At 34.9% G+C, this 24,481-nt stretch overlaps 1 protein-coding gene across 1 annotated transcript in view; it reads left to right on the top strand.

The window, feature by feature from the left end:
* The window catches only part of MORC1 (MORC family CW-type zinc finger 1), a 175,321-nt gene that overhangs the window by 78,780 nt on the left and 72,060 nt on the right, over positions 1-24,481 (top strand). The window contains 1 exon segment of the mRNA XM_063113301.1: positions 23,038-23,166. Coding sequence (XP_062969371.1) covers positions 23,038-23,166 — 129 coding nt within the window.

The raw sequence follows: 24,481 nt of genomic DNA on the forward strand, positions 1-24,481 counted from the left end.
TTATCTATGATTTTATATAAATCTCATTGCATTGGACAAGAAAATCATGTATTGCAGCCTTCACTGAGGTAGAAGTGAATACATGGGACACTGGATGAGGAAAGTTAATCAATAACAAGTTTTCCTAATTATGCTATCACCTATCTCATATTAATTTCCCAGATTGTTTATAATTTTGAAAGTGAGAGATACTTGTTAGATGAATATTTCCTTTAAAAAATAAATAATGCTCTCGTACCTAGATATAGCTAGCTACTCACAATAAAACTTTGTTTCCCTTATGATGAACTTTAGTCTCTAAGATTGATTCAGGAAGGGACTTCAGGAAAAATGAAATATAACATATCTCCTAGGGATACACATTGAGTGGCCGAGGCCTATGTCAATATTAAAACGTGAAAATATGAAACAAGTTTATGTGAAGATGTAGCCTGAGAAACAATTCATACCTCTTTTTTTTTTTTTTTAAAGATGACCGGTAAGGGGCTCTTAACCCTTGACTTGGTGTGGTCAGCACCACGCTCACCCAGTGAGCGAACCGGCCATCCGTATATGGGATCCGAACCTGGGGCCTTGGTGTTATCAGCACCGCACTCTCCCGAGTGAGCCACGGGCTGGCCCAATTCATACCTCTTTTTAAATTCAGTTTTTGGAGTTACAGATTTTACGTATTCTATTTTTTAAAAATATTATATTTTAAATATTATACTTTGTTTTATCTTTAAATTTTTTCTTATGGCGTTATAGACTGAATTCTGTCCCTCTCAAATTTGTGTGTTGAAACCCTAACTCCGCTACCTCAGAATGTGACTGTATTTGAAGATAGGACCTTTAAAGAAGTAATTAGGTTAAAATGGAGTCATTAGGGTGGGCCCTAATTCAATCTGACCAGTGTTCTTGTAAGAAGATGAAATTTGGACACACAAAGAGACACCAGGGATAAGGAAACACAAAGAAAAAATCATGTAGGGACACAGCAAGAAGGTTGCCATCTGCAGGCAAAGTAGAGAAACGTCAGGAAAAAACAAATCAGCCGACACCTTGATCTTGGACTCCAGCCTCCAGGACAGTGAGGAAATAAATTTCTGTTGTTTAAGCCATTCAGTGTGTGGGAGTTTATTATGGCAACCTTAGCAAACTAATACATATGGGGAATTTCAAAATTAAAATTAAAGAGAATATTATAATGAAACTCCCATAAACCCATCATCCAGCTTCACCAATAATCAACCCCTGGGCAAACTGATTTTATCCGTACTCCCACCTGCTCTATTACAACTGGGTGAAGAAGGCAATTCCAGACACTATAGAATTATAAGTGTTTTAGCATGCATTTCTAAAAGTAGGTACTTGTTAAAAACTAGAGTACAAATATCACACCTAAAAATTATCAATACCTCCTTATAATATCATAAAATATTCAGCCTATTGTTTATATTTCTAATTATCTCCTATCATAATATAATTCACAGGGCCCTTTACCCTCATCCTCATCTCTCTGTCTTTCCTTTTCTCTCCTTGCAGTTTTCTTTTCTCTTGCCGTTTATTTGTAGGAAAAACTGGGTTGATTGTCTTGTAGTTTTCACAGTCTAGATTTTGCTCACTGCATTACTGGTTGTAATTTAGCAGGTTCTTCCATCCTGTTTATTTTTTTAAATTGGTAGAATGAAGACTAGCAGCTTGATCATACCGTGTGTTTTTCTTTTTAAGATGGTTTATAGGTGGTAGTGTGTTCTTCCATTGGGAGGCACATATTGTCCAATTGTTTTTTTGTTTGTTTGTTTTTTCTTCTGACCAGTAAGGGGATCACAACCCTCGGCATAGTGTTGTCTGCACCACGCTCAGCCAGTGAGCGCACCGGGCATCCCTATACAGGATCCGAACCCGCGGCCTCGGCACTCCCAGCGCCGCACTCTCCTGAGTGAGCCACGGGGCCGGCCCCAATTGTCTTTCTTTTAATGATGTTAGCAGTTAATGTTCAATGCTCAGATCCCTCAAAAGTTCCAAAATTATATTCTAATTCTATCCTATTTTCTTTCTTTATTGTGTCTAATACTTCTATAAAGAAAAACTTCCTTTTATCTACTGTTTGGTTAACCACGTTCATTAGTAATTTTATTATTTGTCAGAAACAACAGAACTCTATACTGTTAAAATATTGCTTTGGATAAAAGCTTGCTGTGAGAGGAATTAGAAACAATTAAAACATTAAACAATGATACAGACTTTTTGTCTAACTGATTTATGGCATCAATGTATACTCCGTTTAAAATCATTACTTCATGTCAGCTCCCAGCAGATGACGGGATGGTTCAGGAGTTCTTCTGATTGCCTTCTATTGGAAAAAAATTACATTCTTAGATTGTATCCATTTACATTGCTTTCACCTGGTAACTGGAATTATCACCATTGGCAGCACTTACGCTTCCTTTCTGTCTGCACTTGTGTTGTCATTATAATGATATTTTTTACACCTACAATGAAGTTTCTTGCTAAAATATCTCAGAGGATCTCACCCATATTGCAAATAACATATTAAAAAGTCAAGACCTCAAAACTCTCTTCACCAGCCTGCTTATGTGTGCCTTAGTAAAGAAGAGTAAGTTATATTTAACAACTCTGAATTTAAAACAATAATCAAAACAAATAAAGGGTGGCAGGGGGAAGAAGACACAATAATCACAACAATTCCTTGAACTTGTTAAGACAAGTGAACAGATATGGTGTGGCGGGGGGAGGAAAGAGGAACAGGTAAAAGGTCATAAAAATCAACTACAATGTACATTGAGAAGTTAAAATAAAATGAATAAATAAATAAATAAAAACAAAATAAGTAAAAAATGAAGAAATAGACCAGTGAGGACACTCTTGCAGGAGTTTAGCCAAGAGGCAATTGTGGCTTGGGTATGAGTTGTGGCAGTGAAGATGGAAAAGAGAAGGCAGATTTGTGATACAGGTTTAAGGAATAGCTGCCTTAAAGAATTTGCTGATATGGTTTGTGAAAGGAGGAGAAGAGCCAAAGTTGAGTCTTGGATTTTGGAATAAATGACAGAGTAAATGGATTTGCCATTTCCTGGTGAAATTGGATGGTGAAAACTAGGGGAGAGACTTGTCATTTCACAGCCTGTATTAGTCATCTATTGCTGTGTAATAAATGACCTCAAAACTTAGTGGCTTAAAATATAAATAAATAAATGAATGAATGAATGAATGAATAAATAAATAAATAAATAAAACAATGTAATCAGAGATCTAATGTACGGCATGAGGACTATTGATAATAAAATTGTGCTGTGTATGGAATTCATGTTGAATGACTAGATTTTAGCTGCTCTTGCCACAAAAACAAACAAAAAAATAGGTAACTGTGAGATGATGGGTATATTAATTTGCTTCACTATAGTAACATTTTTACTCCCTATATGTATCCCATGAATCATGTTGTGTACCTTAAATATACACAATAAAATGTATTTTAAAAATATTAATTCTTTTAATCTATGAAAAAATGCAATCATAATTAAATTGTATTAATATCAAATTAAATACAAACATTTAGGCTTTCAAGAACATTAAAGCAGTCAATAGACTTCATCTATGTCTGAATAATGTGAGGAGAGTACAAAGACAACGTATCCTAACCCAGGTATTGGGAAGATATACATAGCTTACTAGGTTATTGCCCATGATAACACAAAACTCTTTATGAATGTGCTTCAGATTAGATTATTAAGTCTAGTTTTGATTTCCACATTTTAGAGAGAATTAAAGAAACTGGAATGTATCCAAAGAAAAGCAGTGACAATGGCTAAATAAAAATAAAACCTAAAAAAAAGGTAAATGTTATTTCTTACTGAGGAAAGAGAACCAGAAGAAACATAATTTTCCTTAGTGGTTTTTTTTTCTGAAGGTTTATCATAATGAGACTTCTAACCTTATCCCTCCTAGTCTCCATGTGTAGAATGATGTGGTGTTCTGTACTGTGAGCCAAGAATGCCCTAGGGGACCTTAGAGTATGCCAGGGAGCCCTTGAATTCCTAAGCCTACCAGTAATTGTCTAAAATGTCATAATGCCTCATACATATATATGCTACAGATTTTCAAATGTATATAGATATAGTTGTGGGTAGTAACATAAAATTACTCCAAAGTGTTATTAAATTAATGGTTTATTTTTTGTCATCATGTAGTTTTTTAGGTGGGGGGTGGTGGTTCTGGAATTTTTTTGCAACTTAAGGAGGCCCATCACACTTAAAGACTGATATGGAACTAGAGAACTTAATGCTGCATTTCAGGTCAAATGATGAAGTTGACATTTAGACTGAATTGGACCAAATCTGCAGACTCCTGAAGTTTTACCGTATCACCTACTGTGCTTAAAGTAGAGTGAAGAAGTAAAAGCATTCTGATAGCAGCTGACATGTACTTCTGGCACTGACTACAGCCATGACATGACACTGGTCCAACCCCACTCCACCATACCCAGAAACCAAGAGAAAGAGTGGAAAGAAGGATTGTAGCAGCTTCACCACCACTAACAATACTTTGCTTTTCTTTTCTTTAGTTAAAATAGACTACTCTGAGAAGTGAAAAACGAGCATAGAAAATAGGCCTCAATTATATAGGGGCTCTCTCATGTCGCATGCACCACAAACTCTAAGCCATCATGGCAGCTCTTCCTGATAAGTGGCATTGGCCTCACAGTCCTTCTCAGGAGTGTACCAGAGATCACTGCCAACTCACTGGAGCTGGCATTATCGGTTGAAACCAGTTTGCTATCCCTAATCCAGAGTTTCCATTAAAAACATAGATGATAAACGATCACACCTTGGACCAGATTAGGAAGGGTCTGGTGTCTGACTGTTAACCTTAGCTAAAAATGAGAGGGGTGATGACAAATAAAACAATATTCAACAGAGGAGGAGGTAGTATTTAACAGTCCCCTGGGAATGGATGTATAATTTCTATCTCAGGAGTCTTGAAAAATAGAATAAATCATCTATTTAGATGCAGAACTACATGAAAGCATGGACCTGATTTAAATACTTTCTCCATTGTATGATCCTGGTGCTTTGAGTTTATAAACTGTTTTAGGCTTTCTTATTTTGATGGAGACCTCAAAGCTTTGATTTGGTAGTTTACTGTTGACTTTTACTGCTTCTTTCTTTGGCTAATTGATGAATGTCATTGCACATTGTGTGAACAGGTATGAAACCAAAATGTTGCATTTCTCTTATTTTTAAGACGCAAAAATCTGTGTCGACTGCTCTGTAAGTTACTGTTTTTGATAAATGTTTAGTAAGGTATTGCAGTATTTCCCATTATTTTTTCCTGGTTTTAAGAGGCTCTGGAAAAATTAATCATGTTAATTTAAGCATTAGAAATCTGAATAAAGAATTCTATACATAGCTAGCAGTAAATTAACCTTTCACAGTTTTTCTCACAGATACTTGTTTTAGAAATTGAGACTTTAGTTCTGTTTGCATTAATCCCAGATTATCTCATTAATTTAACAAGCTTGTTGATTCTTCAAACAAAAGTCTCAAGATACGTATTCTTTTATAATTGTGGCTATTAGACGAATGCTTTCAGCCATTTACTTTTTACAGCAATAAACTGAATTTTTAAATCAGCCTATCTTGAAGATGCTAAAGTAATAACATAATTTTAGAGTTAACAAATTTTGGGTTATCTGCATGGCTGTTTTCATAGGTAGTTGGAAATATTTAAAATGTATTTTATTTATTTATTTATTTATTTATTTATTTATTTATTTATTTATTTATTTAATTTTTGGTTGCTGGTTGGTATGGGGATCCTAACCCTTGACCTGTTGTTACCAGAACCACACTTTCCCAAGTGAGCTAACTGGCCAGCCTTAAAGTGTATTTTGGAAGGCAATTACTATTTTAAGTTTTGAAATTTTACTCTTTACCCTTAATTCACATCTGGATGAAAGGGCATTTTTAAAACCTTCATTAAGACACATTAAAACTATATATTAAAAATTTCCTGAGGCAAAGAGCACACCCGGGACATGAGCCGACGGTGACATCCTCTGCTTAGAAGCAGGCAAGGAGTGCACCCAGGTCCTAGGCAGGATCTGAGGGCATCCCCCTCCACTTGGAAGCAGGTGTAGAGCATGCTGAAAACACCACTTCCACAGGTGGCCCACCACAGCCACCACCATAGCCACAACTGCTGCAAAAGCTACTCAATGCCACAGCAGTAGTCACAGCCACCGTGCAGGTGGCCTGCCGGACAAGACTGCATTGACACAGGAGAGTCAAAGCCCACTCCAGAGTAATAGAAGAAGCAACTGCTCTACCAGATGACCAGATATCAACATAGAGATACTAGAAATATGAAAATCCAAGAAATATGACACCACCAAAAAATTATAGTAATTCTCAAGTACCAGACCCTCAAGAGCAGGAAACCCTTGAAATGACTGAAAAGGAATTCCAAGCAACAATCTTAAACTCACTGAGATATGAGAAGCCTGTTAGACAACATAATGAAATGAGGAAAAAAAAATCCAGAGTATGAAGGAGGAAATTTTCAAAGAGTTTATTAACTTTAAAAAGAATATAGCAGAACTTATGTAACTGAAAGATTCACTCAACAAGATAAAAAAACACAACCAATAGCTTAAGCAGCAGGCTAGAACAAGCAGAAGAAAGAATTTCTGATATTGAAGATAGTCTTTTTGAAATAACCCAGGCAAACAAAAAAAGGAAAAAAGAATTTTAAAAAATTAAGAATATCTAAGAGAGCTGGCAGACAACCTTAATTAAGCACACAAACATTTAAGTCATGGGTGTTCCAGAAGGGGAGGAGAAAGGAAAAGGCATGAAAACTTATTCAATGAAATAGTAACAGAAAACTTCCCAGATATAGGGAAAGATATGGACCTTTGGATCCAAGAAGTTCAAAGATCTCCAAACAGATTCAACCCAAAAAGATCCTCTCCCGAATACATCATAGAATACTGGCAAAGCCCAAAGAGAGAACCCTAAAAGCAGGAAGAGAAAAGCATCAAGTCACCTATGAGGGAGCCCCCATCAGACTAACAGCAGACTTCTCAACAGAAACTCTACAAGCTAAAAGAAAATGTGATGATATATTCAAAATACTAAAAGAAAAAATCATCAACCAATAATGCTATACTCAGCAAGGCTATCCTTCAGAATTGATGTAAAATGATATTTTCCAGATGAACAAAAACTGTGGGAGTTCACCACCACACAACCAGCCCTGCAAGAAATCCTCAAGGAAGTCATGCATCTGGAATCCAAAAAATGATAATCACTACCCTGAATACACAAGAAAGAACAAAACCCAGTAGAACAAAAATGCAAATGTGAAAGAGAAATAAGCTGAATCTTACAGCCACAAAAACCCGTAATGACAGTGGACCTCTCAGTCTCTTTGGAAGATGACAGGGAAGCAATTCATTTTTCTGAAACTAGTAAGTAAAAGGGAAGAGTCAAGCATTTATCCTGTCTTTCCTATATGAATTGCTTCTGAGGGTAACCATAAATAGCTGAGGAGGGAACACTTTAGTCTAGTGAAGAAGTATCCCAGCTAGTAAAGAGGAAATAAAATAATTAGAATACGGTATTTTGCAAATGCCTATTGAAATAATGGAGCTAGTAAATAGTCATCAATGACTGCTAACGTCACAGAGAGATGATCAGATGTAATGGGTCTCCTGTGGTAAGAAAATATATCTCTGAAGCCGCAACGAACCTGAGTGAGACCAAACCTCTGGATCCATCATCCAGTCATCAGGAAATGCGGGAGATGGTAGAACAAGTGAAATGACACTCCTGGAATGAAGCCAGAAAATCCAGCCTTGGGAAACTTCATGGGGTAAAGGGGAAAAAAGTAGACGAGGTGGAAACCTATAGATTAAGAAAACTTGAGACGCCTGACACAGCGACCATTTCAACAAACAGATCTTGTTTGGATCCTGATGTAAGCAAAACAATTGTAAGAATGAAAGAGGCAGGGGGAGAGAATTGGAGAAATTTAAAGATGTTTAATGTTTGATTATATTAAGGAATTATATTGATTTTTAAAATGTAAAAAAGGTATTAAGTAGTTGGCATCTTACTAGCTATAGTTGTGTTCAGACTCTATGTTTTTGCGTAATTCAGTCTTGGTAGGGGTTGTGAGTCTAGGAGTTTATTCATTTCATGTAGGTGATCTAATTTATTGACCAACAATTATGCATAGTTCATTCTCTTATAATCCTTTTGAGTTCTATAAATTTGATTATAATAACTCCTCTTTCATTTCTGATTTTAGTTATTTGAGTCTTCTCTCTTTTTTCTTAGCCCATTTTGGTAAAGGTTTGTCAATTTTGTGGATCTTTTCAAAGTACCAACTTTTGGTTTAACAGATTTTCTCTATTCTTTTTTATTTTCTATTTCTTTTATCTGTGCTCTAATTTTTTATAACTTACTTCCTTTGCTATGTCCGGGCTTAGTTTGCTCTTCATTTTCTAGTTTCTTAATGTGCACAGGTGATTATTGATTTGAGATCTTTCTTTTTTATTAATGTACACATTTACATTAAACAAATTTTCCTTCAAAATATTCTGAAGGGCCACAAAAAATGATTACATTGTATGTTGTTGAATATACTAATATCCTGAGCATCACCTATTGCATAAAGATATTGATATTTACAATATGTACAATCAACAAGATATGTACAATCAACAATGTTACCATGGAAGAAAAATAAATAAATAAAAGGTAAAAATTTCCACAGTTGTATACCACTCTTTTAATGAAGGCCAACCTAAAACAATAAATTATTATTGTTATTGATTTTACAATTTCTTGCTAGACTGGGATAGATAAGAAAATTTATAAATGCAAACTCTGAAACTCGTTTCCTGCAGATGCGGTTTGGGTAATGTCTATAGACATGCACTTTCCAGTGTCAAACATCACTGTCATTTAGTGATACATGGATTTGGAAGGAAAAAAAGTAAGGGTCACTGTATAAATCTCTGCAGACTAAGCAACCCATAAAAGAAAACAGAACTGTGATGTGTTTTCTCCTACTGCCATCCCTCTGGCCGCCTTAACAGCTTACTGAAGCACTTACCTAATTTTTAGAGTACACTACATGGGAAATTTGTTTTAATAACACCACAAGCACAAATGCAAGTTGTGCATGTTGGAATATCTTCTATCAGAAGGTAAATAGTTGAGGTCCCATTAGCAATAAAAAATACACCTAAATTAAAACACGCTTGCGTACTTGCGCACGCGCGCACACACACACACACACACACACACACGCACACACACACGTTCATTTCTTGGCCCTAATATCTACCTTGTATATTGTATTGTCTTCTGTCAGGCCTGGTCTTTAGATGTTTTGGCTAGTGAATTTTCTATTTCTGCCTTTAATAGGCAGTAATTCTTTAGTATTATTTAGTCCCAAAAGTAAATGCTAAGCACTGTGTCAGCTACTATAAACAACATCCCAAGCATAGCTACTGTCTTCAAGGATTTCACCATCCAAAGTGGAAAATAGGCATAAAGTGAATTAAAACATAATGTATAAGTGTTTAAGAGTGGTGTGATCACAGAGCAGAGAAGGGAAGGATCATTCTATCCTTGAAAACTGTGTGCTTACATTTTTAACAACTTGGTAAAATGTTTGTTTGGGGATCCCAGCTGATACCCATCTTATTAGTTAGTCATGTTCTATTAACAGTTTTAGCTAATGTTTTCAGAGAGAGACATTATTTCACCTGTATTTTATCCCAAACAACATGTAAATGAGGTGTTTTGTCAGGAGTAGCAGCCACAATATTTTCTTAGGGTATGTCAGGTGCAGGGTGCTCAGCTCCATGCCTCATACATGCAGAGTTGTAAAGTGCAGTTCTCCTTTGGAAAGGCACTGTCTCCATGGGGAAGTAACATTTAGAGAGAGGTCAAATAAATACAGCAGCAACTTAAATTTCTGGAGAGCTCCATAGTGGTTTTTTTTTTTTTTTTTTTTCTATTTTTTTATTATGATAAAATACACATAATATAAAATGTACCATCTTAAGATCCATTTTAAAATATACAGCTCAGCAGCATTAAGTACATTCATAATGTCATGCCACCATCACCACCATACTTCTCCAGAACTCCTTTCATCTTGCAAAACTGAAACTCTGTACCCATGAAACAATAACTCCCTGTTCTCTCCTCCCCCCATCCCCTATGAACCTCTGTTCTACTTTCTGTCTCTATGATTTTGACTACTCTTAGTACCTCTTATAAGCTGAATCATTTGTCTTTCTGTGACTGGCTTATGTCACTTAGCATGATGTCCTCAAGATTTATTCATGTTGTAGCATGTGTCAGAATGCTCTTCCTTCTTAAGGCTGAATAATATGTTGTTGTATGTATATACCACATTTTGCTTATCCATTCTTCTGTTGTTGGACACTTGGGTTGCCTCCACATTTTAGCTATTCTGAGTAATGCAGCTATGAACATGGATATAGAAAATACTTCTTCAAAACCCTGCCTTTTTCTTTTAGCAATTTTCAAGTACGTAATATTTTGTTACTAACTTAGTTGCCGTGAAGTACAATAGATCTCTTGAACTATTCCTCCTGTCTAACTGAAATTTTGTATCTTTTAATCAACATCTCCCAAAATCCCCATCCCCAGCCTCTGGTAACCACCTTTCTACTCTCTGCTTCTGTGAGATCAACTTTTTTAGGTTCCAGGTGTGAGTGAGATCATGTGGTATTTGTCTTTCTGCAACTGGCTTATTTCACATAACACAATGTCCTCGGGGTTTATCCATGTTGTTGCAAATGACAGGATTTCCTTTTTTAAGGCTGAATAGTTTTTCATTGTGTATGTATACTACATTCTTAAAAACTATTCACCTCTTAATAGAAATTTAGTGTTTTTAAAATATATATATATATTAATTGACATGTAATTGTACATATATACAGGGTACAATTTGATGTTTTGGTATATATATATTATATAATAATCTGGTCAAGTAGTTAGTGTATCCATCATCTCATGCATTTATCATTTCTTTGTGGTGAGAACATTTCAAAAGCTTCTCCTGTAGCTATTATGTATTATACAAAACTTAACTGTTAACCATAGTTACCCTACTATGTAACAGAACATCAGAACTTATTCTTCTTAGGTCATTGTAATTTCGTACCCCTTGACCAATCACTCCCCATTTTTCTTCCCCCCTTTTCCCCTCCTTTCCCCAGTCTCTGGTAACTGCTGTTCTTACTTACATATTATAGAAATATCAACTTTATTTATTTTTTATTTTAACATTTACTTGTACATGTCTGTGGGATGCAGTGTGTTGTTCCAATACATGTATACACTGCACAATGATTCGCTTAGAGTGGAAAGCGTAGTTTTGTACCTATTAGTCCACCACTTCTCCTCCCTGCCACCTTTCTCCCCTCCCTTCATCTGGTAACTATTATTCTACTCTCTACTTCTACAAGAATCATTTTTTTTTTTCTTTTTCTCTTTTAGATTCCACATACAAGTGAGATCATGCGGTATTTGTCTTTCTGTGTCTGGCTTACTTTACTCAACATAATGTCATCCAGATCCATTTATGTCACCACATATGACAGGTTTCATCTTTTTTTATGGATGAATAGTATTTCATTGTGTACATATACCACAGAATCTTTAAATTTGTTCATCTGTTGTTCACTTAGATTGATTCCATATCTTGGCTACTGTAAATTGTGCTATAATAAACATGGGAGTACAGATATCTCTTTGACATACTGACTTGATTTCTTTTGGGTAAATATACCCAGTAGTGGGACTGCTGGATCATGTGGTAGTTCTATTCTTAATTATCTGAGGAACTCCCATACTGTTTTCCATAATGGCTGTACTAATTTACAGTCTCACAAACAGTGTGTAAAGGATTCCTCTTTCTCCATATCCTTGCCAACATTTTTTTTCTTTTTGATAATAGCCAGTCTAACTGGGGTGAGATATTTCATTGTGGTTTTGATTTGCATTTCTCTGATGATTTTGTGATGTTGAGCATTTTTTCATATATCTGTTGACCATTTGTATGACTTCTTTTGAAAAATGTCTATTAAAATCCTTTGCCCATTTCTTTTTTTTTTTTTTTTTTTGCTTGAGAGATGGATTTTTTTTTTTTTTTTAATTTTATTTTGTCGATATACATTGTGGCTGATTATTGCTCCTCATCACCAAAACCTCCCTCCCTTCTCCCTCCTCCCCTCCCCCCCAACAATGTCCTTTCTGTTTGCTTGTCGTATCATCTTCAAGTAATTGTGGTTGTGATATCTTCTCCCCCCCCAAACGGGGGGGAGTGTGTGTGTGTGTGTGTGTGTGTGTGAATTTATATATTAATTTTTAGCTCCCTCCAATAAGTGAGAACATGTGGTATTTCTCTTTCTGTGCCTGACTTGTTTCACTTAATATAATTCTCTCAAGGTCCATCCATGTTGTTGCAAATGGCAGTATTTCATTCGTTTTTATAGCTGAGTAGTATTCCATTGTGTAGATGTACCACATTTTCCGTATCCACTCATCTGATGATGGGCATTTGGGCTGGTTCCAACTCTTGGCTATTGTAAAGAGTGCTGCGATGAACATTGGGGAACAGGTATACCTTCGACTTGATGATTTCCATTCCTCTGGGTATATTCCCAACAGTGGGATAGCTGGGTCGTATGGTAGATCTATCTGCAATTGTTTGAGGAACCTCCATACCATTTTCCATAGAGGCTGCACCATTTTGCAGTCCCACCAACAATGTATGAGAGTTCCTTTTTTCTCCGCAACCTCGCCAGCATTTATCGTTCAGAGTCTTTTGGATTTTAGCCATCTTAACTGCTTTACCCATTTCTTAATGGGGTATTTCTTTGCTGTTGATATTGACCTCTTGTCAGATGTATAGATTTGTCCCTTTGCCCTGTTAACACTTTCCTTTGGTGTGCAAACACTTTTTAGTTTGATGTAATCCTACTCATCTATTTTTGCTTTTGTTGTTTTTGAGGTCTTATTTAAAAATCTTTGCCCAGGCCCATGTTATGAAGCATTTCCTCTGTGTTTTCATCAGCAGTTTCATAGTTTTGGGTTTTACATTTGTCTTTAATTCATTTTGAGTTGATTTTTATATATGGTGAGATGTGGAGGTTTAGAGGTAGCGATAGAGGTCTCTTTCCTCTTTCTGTGTATATCCAGTTTTCTCGGCGCCATTTATTGAAGAAACTTTTCCCAAATATGTATTCTTGGCACCTTTGCCAAAGATCAGTTAGCTCTAAGTGCATGAATTTATTCCCGGTCTCTCTATTCTGTTGCATTGGTCTGTGTTTCTGTTTTTATGCTAGAACCATGCTGTTTTGATTACTATAGCTTTGTAGAGTAATTTGAAGTCATGTAGTGTGATGCTTCCAGCTTTGTTCATTTTTCTCAGGATTGCTTTGGCTCTTCAGCATCTTCCTTGTCTCACATGAATTTTAGGATTGTTTTCTCCATTTCTATGAAGAATGTCATTGGTATTTTGATAGGGATTGCATTAAATCCACTGGGTAGTATGGCCATTTTAGCAATACCAATTCTTTCAATGATGGACACTTAGTTTTAGTCCATATCTTAGCTATTAAGATTAATGCTGCAATGAACATGGGTGTGCAGATGTCTCTTTGAGATATTGATTTCATTTTCTTTAGGTATATACTCAGAAGTTGGATTGGTGTGTAATATGGTAGTTCTATTTTTAATTGTCTAGAATTCTCCATGCCATTTCCATAACAGCTGTACTAATTTACATTCCCCCCAAGAGTGTACAAGGATCCCCTTAGCATCCTTGCCAACACTTGTTATCTTTCATCTTTTTGATGATAACCATTGTAGCAAGTGTCAGGTGATATCTCATTGTTGTTTTAATTTGCATTTCCCTAATGGTTAGTCATGCTGAGACTTTTTCATATATCTGTTGGCCATTTGTGTACCTTCTTTTGATGATTTGAGACCCTGCTTTAAGTGCTTTCGAGTGTATTCCCAAAAGTGGAATTGCTGGATCACATGTTAATTCTACTTTTAACTTTTTGAGGTATCACTGTACTCTTTTTTACAGTGGCTGCACCATTTTACATTTCAATCAACAGTATGCAGGGTTTCCAATTTCTCCACATCCTTGCCGATACTTGTCACTTTCTGGGTTCTTTTTTTTAAAGTAGCCATTCTGATGGATGTGAGGTGGTATTTCATTATAGTTTTGGTTACCATTTCCCTAATGATTAGTGATATTGAGCATCTTTTCATGTGCTTATTGATTATTTGTATATCTTCTTTGAAAAAGTATTTATTAAGGTACTTTGCCTTTTATGAATTGGGTTGTTTTTTGTTGAGCTTTTGGAGTTTTCTATATACTCTGGATAGTAATCCCTTATCAGATATATGATCTGCAAAAATTTACTTCCATTCTATGATTTGTCTTTTTACTCTGTTGCTAGTGGTTTTCATGCAGAAAATTTTTTATTTTTACAAAGACCAATTTGTCTGTTTTGTCTTTTGTTGCCTGTGTCTTTGGTGTCATATACAAGATATCATTACCAAATCTAATGCGGTGAAACTTTTGTCCTGTGTTTTTTGTAAGGGTTTTATAGTTTTAGGTCTTACACTGAGGTGTGGATCCATTTGGGGTTAATTTTTATATGTAGTGTCAGGAAGGTCTAAATTCATTCTTTCACATGTGGATATCCAGTTTTCCAGCACCTTTTGTTGAAAAGACTCTCTTTTCTCCATTGAATGGTCTTGGCACCCTTGTTGAGAATGATTTGACTGTATATGTGAGGGTTTATTTCTGGACTGTATATTCACTGGTCTACAGCCCTACTGTTCAGATTACTATGATTTTAATAAGTCTTGAAATCAGAAAGTGTGAGTTCTACAGTTTCATTCTTTTTTATGATTGTTTCAGCTATTTGGGTTCCTTTGAGATTCCATATGAATTTTAGAATGCGTTTTGCTATTTCTGCAAAAAAATGGCATTGGGATTTTTATAGGAATTGCATTAGATATATAGATTGCTTTTGGCAGTATTGACATCTTAACAATATTAAGTTTTCCAATCCATGAATGTCATCCACATGACAATGCCTTTCCATTTATTTAGGCCTTCTTCAAAGTTTTTAGAAATGTTTTGTAGTTTTTATAGTACAAGTTATTCACCTCCTTGGTTAAGTTAATTCCTGAGTATTTTATTCTCTTTGGTGCTGTTGTAAATTTAATTGTCTTTTTAATTTCCTTTTTAAATTGTTCATTGTTAGGGTATAGAACTACAACTGATTTTTGTGTGTTGACTTTGTATCCTGCTACTTTGCTGAATTTGTTTATTAGTTCTAACGTTTTGTGTGTGCGTGTGGCATCTTTAGGGTATTCTGCATGTATAAGATCATATCATCTGTGAACAGAAATCATTTTACTTCTTCCTTTTTAATTTTGGTGCCTTTTATCCTTTGTCTTGCCTAATCACTCTGGCTGGGACTTTCAGTACCATGTTGAATAGAAGTGGTGAAAGCGGGCATCTTTGCCTTGTTCCTGATCTTAAAGAGAAAACTATCAGTCTTTCACCATTGAGTATGATGGTCACTATGGATTTTTACATTTGGCTTTTATTATGCTGAGTCTCAGTCCTAGTTTGTTGGGTATTTTTATTACGAAAGGATGTTGAATTTTGTCACATGCTTTTTCTACATCAGTTAAGATAATCACCAGTTTTTTTTTCCCCTTTCATTCTCTTAATGTTATGCATCACATTGATTTTTTGTATGTTGAAGCAGGAATAAATCCCATGTAGGCATGGTGTATAATCCTTTTATTATGCTGCTGAATTCAGTTTACTAGTATTTCATTGAAGATTTTTTAGGTCAGCGTTATAAGGGATATTTGTCTACAGTTTCTTTTGTTGCGCTGTTTGTGTCTGGCTTTGAAATCAGGGTGTCAGCTTCGTGGAATGAGTTAAGGAGGAGTGTTTCCTCCTCTTCAATTTTTCAGTTGGAAATGTTTGCAAGGATTGATGATAGTTTTCTATAAAAGTTTGGTGAAATTCACTGGTGAAGCTATCAGTTCTAGGTCTTTTTTGTTGTTGGGGAATTTTTGATTACTGATTCAATCTTTTTTACTAATTATAGGTCTATTCAGATTTTCTATTTATTCATGGTTTAGTCTTGGTAGATTTTGAGTTTCTATAGAAATTTGTGAATTTCATCTTCGTTGTCCAATATACTGGTGTGTACTTGTTCATAGTACTCTCTTAAAATTCTTTTTGCTTCTATAGAATTGGTAGTAATATCCTCACGTTCATTTCCGATTTTAGCAATTTGGATCCTCCCTCTTTTTGTCTTCGTCCATCTGGCTAAACGTTTGTCAATTTGGCTCATCTTTTAAATGAACCAACTTTTGATTTCGTTTATTTTCTTTTTTATTTATTTTCTCTCTTTCATTTATCTCTTGCCTAGTCTTTGTTACTTCCTTCATTGTGCTAGCTTTGGATTTAGTATGTTCTTCTTTTTCTAGTTCCTTAAGTTATAAAATTGTAAAGTTAGGTTTTTGATTTGAGATCTTTCCTTTTTTTTTTTTAATCACAAGCATTTGTAGCTATACATTTCCCCCACAGCATGGCTTTTGCTGTGTCCCATAAGTGTTGGTATGTTGTGTTTTTGTTTTCATTCATCTGTAAGTATTTGCTAATTTCCTTGTGATCTCTTCTTTGATTTGTTGATTGTTTAATAATGTGCTATTTAAATTCCACAAATCTGAGAACTTTCCAGTTTTCCTTTCCATCCTCTGTGATCAGAGAAGATACTTTGTATGATAACTATCTTTTTAAGTCTATTGAGACTTAGTTTTTAGATCTAGTTGGTTTATTGTGTTGTTAAAGTCCTCTATCTTTTAACTTTTGCTTATCTTCTGTCTGGTTGTTCTGTCCATTATTGAGAGTATGGTATTGAAGTTTAAAACTATTATTGTAGAACTGTCTATTTTTTCCTTAAATTTTGTCAATTTTTGCTTTATATATTTTGATAGTCTGTTATTAGGTACATAAATGTTTATAATTCTTATATCTTCTTGCTTTATTAAAACTTTTATTAATATATAGTGTCCTTCTTTGTTCTTGTAATTTTTTCTTAATTTAACATCTATTTTGTTTGATATTAAGATAGCCACTCTTGATCTCTTTTGCTTAATATTTGCAAGAAATATCCTTTTTCATTATTTCATTTTTAACCAATTTGTGTCTTTGGATTGAAAGTGGGTCTTTTGTGGACAAAATATACTGGAATCATGTTCTTTAATACATTCTGCTAATCTCTGTTTTTTGAATGGAGAGTTTAATTCACTTAAATTTAAAGTAATTACTGATAACAGTAGAGTTCTGTCATTTTGCTAACTGTTTTCCATATTCCTTATAGCTTTTTTTGTCTCTCATTTCCTGAATTACTGTCTTCTTTTGTGTCCAGTTGATTTTTTATAGTGAAACATTTAAATTCCTTTCTTATGTTCTTTTGCATATATTTAGCTACTTTCTTTGTGGTTACCATGAGGATCACATTTAACACACTAAAGTTATAACACTCTAATTTGAATTTATTTCAGCTTAACTTCAATAGCATACAAAACCTCTGCTTCTTAAAAAGGTCCTTTCCCACCCCTTTTAGTTGTTGATATCACAGAATTATATCCTTATACATTGTATTGTACAAAAACATAAATTAATTTTTAAAAATGAATTAGTTTCTTAAATTATGTAAAAAACAAAAAACTGTAGTTACACATCGCTGTTATAATAGTACTAGTTTTTATAATTGCCCATGCATTTACCTTTAATGATATTTTTATTTCCTTATACAATTTCTAGTAACTGCCTAGTGTCCTTTTATTTCAACCCACAGGAATCTTTTTAGCATTTCTTGGAGGGCAAGGTCTTGTGGTAATGAACTTTCTCAGCTTTTGTTTTGTTTATCTGGGATGTCTTAATTTCTCTCTCACTTTTGAAGGACAGCTTTGCCAGATATAGGTTTCTTGGTTGACAGTTTTCTTTAAGCATTTTGAATATACCATTTCACTGCCCTATGGCCTCCAAAGTTTCCAATGAGAAACTTACTAATAATATTTTTAAGGATCCCTTGAATGTGATGAGTTTCTTTTCTCTTTCTGCTTTGAAAATTTTCTTGTCTTTCAGCAGTTTGATTACAATGTGACTTGCTGTGGGACTTTTTGAGTATATCCTATTTGGAGTTTTTTAAGCTTCTTGGATGTTTATATCCATGTCTTTCAACAAATGCAGCAAGTTTTCAACCATTATTGCTTCAAATAGTATTTCTTGCCCTTTCTCTGTCTCTCCTTCTTCTGGGACGTTCACAATGTGTATGTTGGTCTGCATGATGGTGTCTCATTGGTCCCTTAGGCTCATTCACTTTTCTTCAATCTTTTATTTTCCTGTGTCTCAGACATAAATAATTTTTTATTATCCTGTCTTCAAGTTTACTGTTTCTTCTGCCTGCTTAAATCTGCATTCAAATCTTCTAGTAAATTTTTTTTTTCAGTTACATGTTTCAGCCTTAGAATTTCTTTTTTTCTTTTTTTTTTTTTTTTTAGGTTTTCTGTTTCTTTACTGATGTTTTAAATTTTGTTCATACATCACTTTCTTCACATTTTTACATCTTCATTTAGTTCTTTGAGCATTTTTAAGACAGTTGTTTTAAAGACTTTGTCTGGTAGATCTGTCATCAGGTCTTTTCAGGGACAATTTCTGCTGGTTTATTTTTTCCTCTGGATGAGCCATACTTTCCTGCTTTCCTGTTTCTTTGTATATCTTGTGATTTTTTTGTTGAAAACTGTAAATTTGAATCTTATAATGTCATAACTTTGGAAATCAGATTCCTCCCCTTCCCTAAAGTTTGCTGGTTTTTTATTTTGTTTTGTTTTATTGTTGTAGACAGTTTCTGCCTAAGGTGTAAACTTAAGGTCTTCTCAGATTTTTCTGAGCCTGTGTCTTCCCCAGGCATGTGTGGTGACTTTCTGATTCCCCCTATATGTGTGGTTGCTTTGAATCTGCTAGTCTTCAATATCTGTCTCCCAAAAGAGGAAAAAGAGAAAAATGAAAGGGGTACAGAAACCACCAGTTCTTTGAATTCTCTGGAAATTACTTCAGTCAGAGGGGGGAGGAGCTTACAATAATGAGAGGAGGTATAACAATGGCCTCCACCCCTTTGTCTGCACTTCTGTGATCATAAGCAACAGTCAGTGATCAGAGCAGAGATCCCTGATATTTGGAGGACAGCATCTTTTATTTGACCACCCTGAGTCCTACAAGCTGTGTGCAAGGTCTTCCTGGAACACAAGCACAGCTGTCTGTCACAGGATTAAGGAGTACAGGATGGGTAGCTGCTACTGGCTAAAACTGAAATAACTAAAATTAACTGCAGTTTACCATCCAAGTCTTCCTCTCGAAATTGCAAGTCTTCAATAGACTCCAGAGTTCCAAAATAGTTACATTAGACAGATTCTGCCAGATCGTGTCTGTCTGGGTGGTGAAAATCTGCAAACAGATTTCTGGTGCTTTGTATTCTACTATGTTCCCAGAATCTTCCAGGCTCTATAGATTTTAATCTATAAACGTGCCTGCACATTTATTCTTTATGGTAATCCTGTAAGGCGAGTTATTGTAATTGCTCACCTTATGGATAAAAGAAACTTAGAGGCATACCCGCAATTATACAACTAATATATGACAGAGCCAACATTCAAATTCGTGTTTTTAAAAAATCTACAGCACCCCCTACCTTAACATAGTGAAGACCAATTAGTTAATGTGCAAAGCAGAGAAGAAAAGCCTCTGAGACCTTCCATATACCAGAGTAGAATATCAGGCTCTGGTGTGCAGAGAAGTAGTGGAGTATGAGAGAGACTAAGACCAAATCCCAGGCACAGAGCAGAAACTGACAGTCTGAATTGAAAGCTTAAAAAGCAGAATCCAAAAGAAAATTTGGAACAAGAGTACCTAGGGATTTTGTGAAGAAATAAGACAGGAGACCTAGGAATTTATGAGATCTACTTTCAACCCAGCCTAGCTGGGAAGTTGCTTTCAAAGGCTGAGTCCCTCCCCTGCTGGTCTTTAAGGCCCATAACATTCTGAGCCTAAATTTTAACGGGAATAGTAAGGTGTAAGTCCATTTATTTGTGCTTCACACAGATTACACAACCATATGTTAAGGTTGTTGTAAGGCTGGCCCTATTTCTCATATTTCCAAGGTATATATTTCAGAACACACTTTTTGAAATATGTACATTGACAAAAATGTTCCATATCTGCTACATTTCAAGAACTCAATTGCCACATGTGGCTTGTAGTTAGTGGTTATTACTATATTGGACAAAATAGTAAAACATGGATTAAAAAACTTTTTAAAGTTATATATGCACATGTAAAAATATTAAAAGTGTCCAGAAAAGTGAAAAGTAAAAGTATTTTTCCTTTCCTTTCTCTCAACATGTCTCCTCTCTAAAGGTATCCACTATTAAAACTTTTTTTGCATTCATTCTGGAAAAGAAAAGTATGCACATCGCAATTTTATATGTATATGCTTTTTATAAATTACAAAAATTGATTATACTAGGTATGCTGTTTTATATCTTTTTTAAAATTAAAACTATATTTTAGAGATCTTGATGCAGCACTACATTTATCTCTACCTCTCTTTTTATTTTATTTATTTTTTATTGAAAAATAAGTAAACATATTTGTGAGGTACAGAGTTGAATGTTAATACCTTCGTATACCACCTCTCTCTTTTTAAAGGTTACCCAGTGTTTCATCATTTCAGAATGGAATTTATCACTTCTGTATTCATAGGCTTTTACGTTATTTCTAACTTTTTGATATTCAAACAGTGCTGTAAAATATCAGGGACTTCCAAAAGTTCATAGAAAAGTGGAATTAAAATATAAAAATAAAAAACATAAACTTTGTTTTTTCAACATAAGTTCCATCAAGTTCATGACACTTTTGTAAGTGATGATACCAGACTTTTAGTCCCATCCCTAAAGAATGGAGTGTCCTGGTAATTTAACCATGTTAATGCAGTTTTTTTCTTTTTTACATTATTAAATGTAGAAAAATGGATGCCCTTTAAAGCTTTTTAATGATTAGAAAACAAAAAGAAGTCAGAAGGAGCAAAATCAGGACTGTACGGTGGATGCCTAATGATTTTCCATTGAAACTCTGACAAAATTGCCTTCATTTGTTGAGAAAAATGAGCAGGAGCATTGTCATGTTGGAAAAAGATTCTCTGAGGAAGCTTTTCCAGGTGTTTTTCTGCTAAAGCTTTGGCTAGCTTTCTCAAAACACTCTCATAATAAGCAAGTGTTATTGTTCTTTGATTCTCCAGAAAGTCAGCAAGCACAATGCCATGAGCATTCCAAAAAACTGTTGCCATGATCTTTGCTCTTGACCAGTTTGCTTTTTCTTTGACTGGACCACTTCCACCTGTTGGTAGCCATGGCTTTGATTGTGCTTTGTCTTCAAGATTATACTGATAAAGTCATGTTTCATCTCCTGTTATGCTTCTTTGAAGAAATGCTTCAGGATCTTGATCCCACTTGTTTAAAGTTTTTATTGAAAGCTCTGGTCTTGTCTGCAGCTGATCTGGCCACAATAGTTTTGGCACCCATTGAGTGAAAAGTTTGCTCAACTGTAATTTTTGAGTCAATTGCATAAGTTGAACCAGTTGAGATGTCTGCGTTGTTGGGTACTGTTTCTGCTGTTAATCCTTGTCCTCTTAAATTAGGGTGTGGGCAACATTAATTTTTTCCTCGCAAATTGTTGTGGATGGTCTGCTGCTGTGGACATCAGCAGCATCCTCTTGTCCTTTCTTAAGACAAGCCATCCATTTGTAAACTGATGATTTCTTTGGGTTATTGTCCTCATGAACTCTTCATAAAGCATCAATGATTTCACCTTTCTTCCATCCAAGCTTCACCATGAATTTGATGTTTGTTCTTGCTTCAATTTTAGCAGAATTCATGTTGCTCTGATAGGAGGTCTTTTCAAACTGATGTCTTATCCTTCTTAGTGCCTCAAACTAGATCCTGTTCAGACATGTTATAACAAGTGAGTACAAGTTTATTTGGGTGCAAAAAATAAATTGCAACCAATGCGTAGTTTTTTCATAATACGTATTTTCCATGAAGTTGTGAAGACCTCATAAATGGCCATTTATGTATGTTTCTAGGGAAAATTCTTAGCACTACAATTGCTGGATCAAAGGATAAGAACAAAGCCTCCTAAAGAGGACTTTCTAATGGTCCTCTATGTACGTGGTATTTTCAAACAAAGAGAAAGTACAGAGTTTGGGGCTAGGGTAGGAAAGGGAGCCAGAGATAAAATAAAGGTAAAGGAAGTCTGACTATGAGATAGGAATGATAAATATTTGTTTCAATAATCTTTTTTTTTTTTTTTTTTTTTTTGGCAGCTGCTTGATATGGGGATCCAAACCCTAGACCTTGGTGCTGTCAGCACCATGCTCTAACTAACTGAGCTAACTGGCCAGCCTGTATCAATAATCTTGTGTAGCCTTTAAGTTTAATCAGAATAGTCCTTCCTGGGAATATTAAACAACAGTGCTTTAAATGTCAATATGTTTTATGGCAATAATAAAATAACATTTTTTATAACTGCTGTTGTCTTTAATTTTATTATAAAAACATTGCATATATATCACATATAATTTCAAAAATGCAAGAAAGTATAAAGCAGGAACCATTTCACCTATAATATTGTTACTCAGAGATAATGTTAATATTTTAATCTCTTATTTCTGTATATTTATTAGTTTTTGCATAGTTGATATCATATTGTATTGCATGTGTTTATATCAAAATTTTTCTTTGTTAATCTTCTTGGTCATGTTGTTTGGTTTTTTTTCCATTATTCTTTGCCTGCTTTATTTTTTTTAAGGTAATAGAAATCTAACATTATTTTGGAAGGAGTTTGGATACCAGAATAACAAAGACAAGGAGAAACCTTTAGATTCTATTCAATATCAGAGAAGACAAGCCATGGGCATCCCATCCATCATACAGTGTGGTGAGTGCTGAATACCATTCTAATTAGCAAATATTAATATTAATGAGTTTTTAAATATGTATGTGATTGTGTTAAGAAATGTGGAATGCAGGAGACAAAGGTGGGTAAGACAGTTTATGCTTTCAAGAAAGTTACAGTCTAGGAGAGAGATTAAGGTACGCACAAAAATAATTGTAACAGAAAAATAAGGTAAATAATGTAATAGAGGCAAAGAGTTCTTTGAGGGTTCAAAGAAAAAGAGGGAGTAGAGACAAGACTTTGTGACAGTGGTAGCATTCATGATAGTATTTAAAACAGAGTTTTGAAAGGCAGAGATAAAGAGTCGGGAAATATGAGTTAGTTTCAGGTGTGCACTTCAGCTAAAATGTTTGTGGTGGAGTAATAGAAACAACCAGCATGCTGTTTTTAATATGTAATGCTGTGTCTAATACACAGTAGACATTTAGTAATTGGCAACTGAATTAATGAATAACGAAGAAATCATAAAAGACAAAAACACTAGGTTGAGTATACATGTTTGGAGGGCCTTGAATGCCAGGATAGGTTTTTATTTTGATAAGCTGTAGGGAGGTATTGGAAGTTTTTCAATAGGTGAATAACATTATTGAATCATTGAGCATTTTTGATATGTTTTCTAGCCACTATACAAAGGGTAATGGAATTACAGACAATCTCTGCTATCTATAATGAACAGTCCAGTGGAGAAGATAGACAAGCAAACCAAAAAGCACCCTACAGTGTGTAAAAAACTCTACAGAAACACTTACATAGTGCCTGGGAATATCTCCCCAACCTTTAACCTGGGCGTATTCCAAGGATGGGCTGACTAGTCAGATGTAACTTGTAGTAAGGTGGCTCTGGCAGCTCAGTGAAGGGTGATTTGATAGAGGACTAGAGCAAAGGGAGGGGTCTGACCTCTGAGGAGACTCCTTCTGTAATCTAAGATCCAAGTGAGAAAACATAAACATCCAAATTAAGGTGTGGCAGTGAGATTTAAGAGGAACACACATGATATATTTAGAAGGTATAATTGAGGAAATTGATGACAGAATGTAGCAACCTATCAGAAGATAATAATAATGGCTAACAAGTACTGTGTATTTTTGGTGTGTGCCAGCTACTGTTAGAATCCAATCTCCAGTACTCAAGAGCTGTATAAAATTGGGCAAATTACTTATCCTTTTTAAGCCTCAGTCTCCTCATTTATAAAATGAGATTAGTACTTGCAGCTACATCGTAGAGCTGTTGTGAGAGTAATATGAATTAATAAATGTAAAGTTTACTAAGTGCTTAGGATAGTGTCTAACAATTTTGG

The sequence above is a fragment of the Cynocephalus volans genome, chromosome 1, assembly GCF_027409185.1.
Source record: "Cynocephalus volans isolate mCynVol1 chromosome 1, mCynVol1.pri, whole genome shotgun sequence".
Classification (NCBI taxonomy): Eukaryota; Metazoa; Chordata; class Mammalia; order Dermoptera; family Cynocephalidae; genus Cynocephalus; species Cynocephalus volans.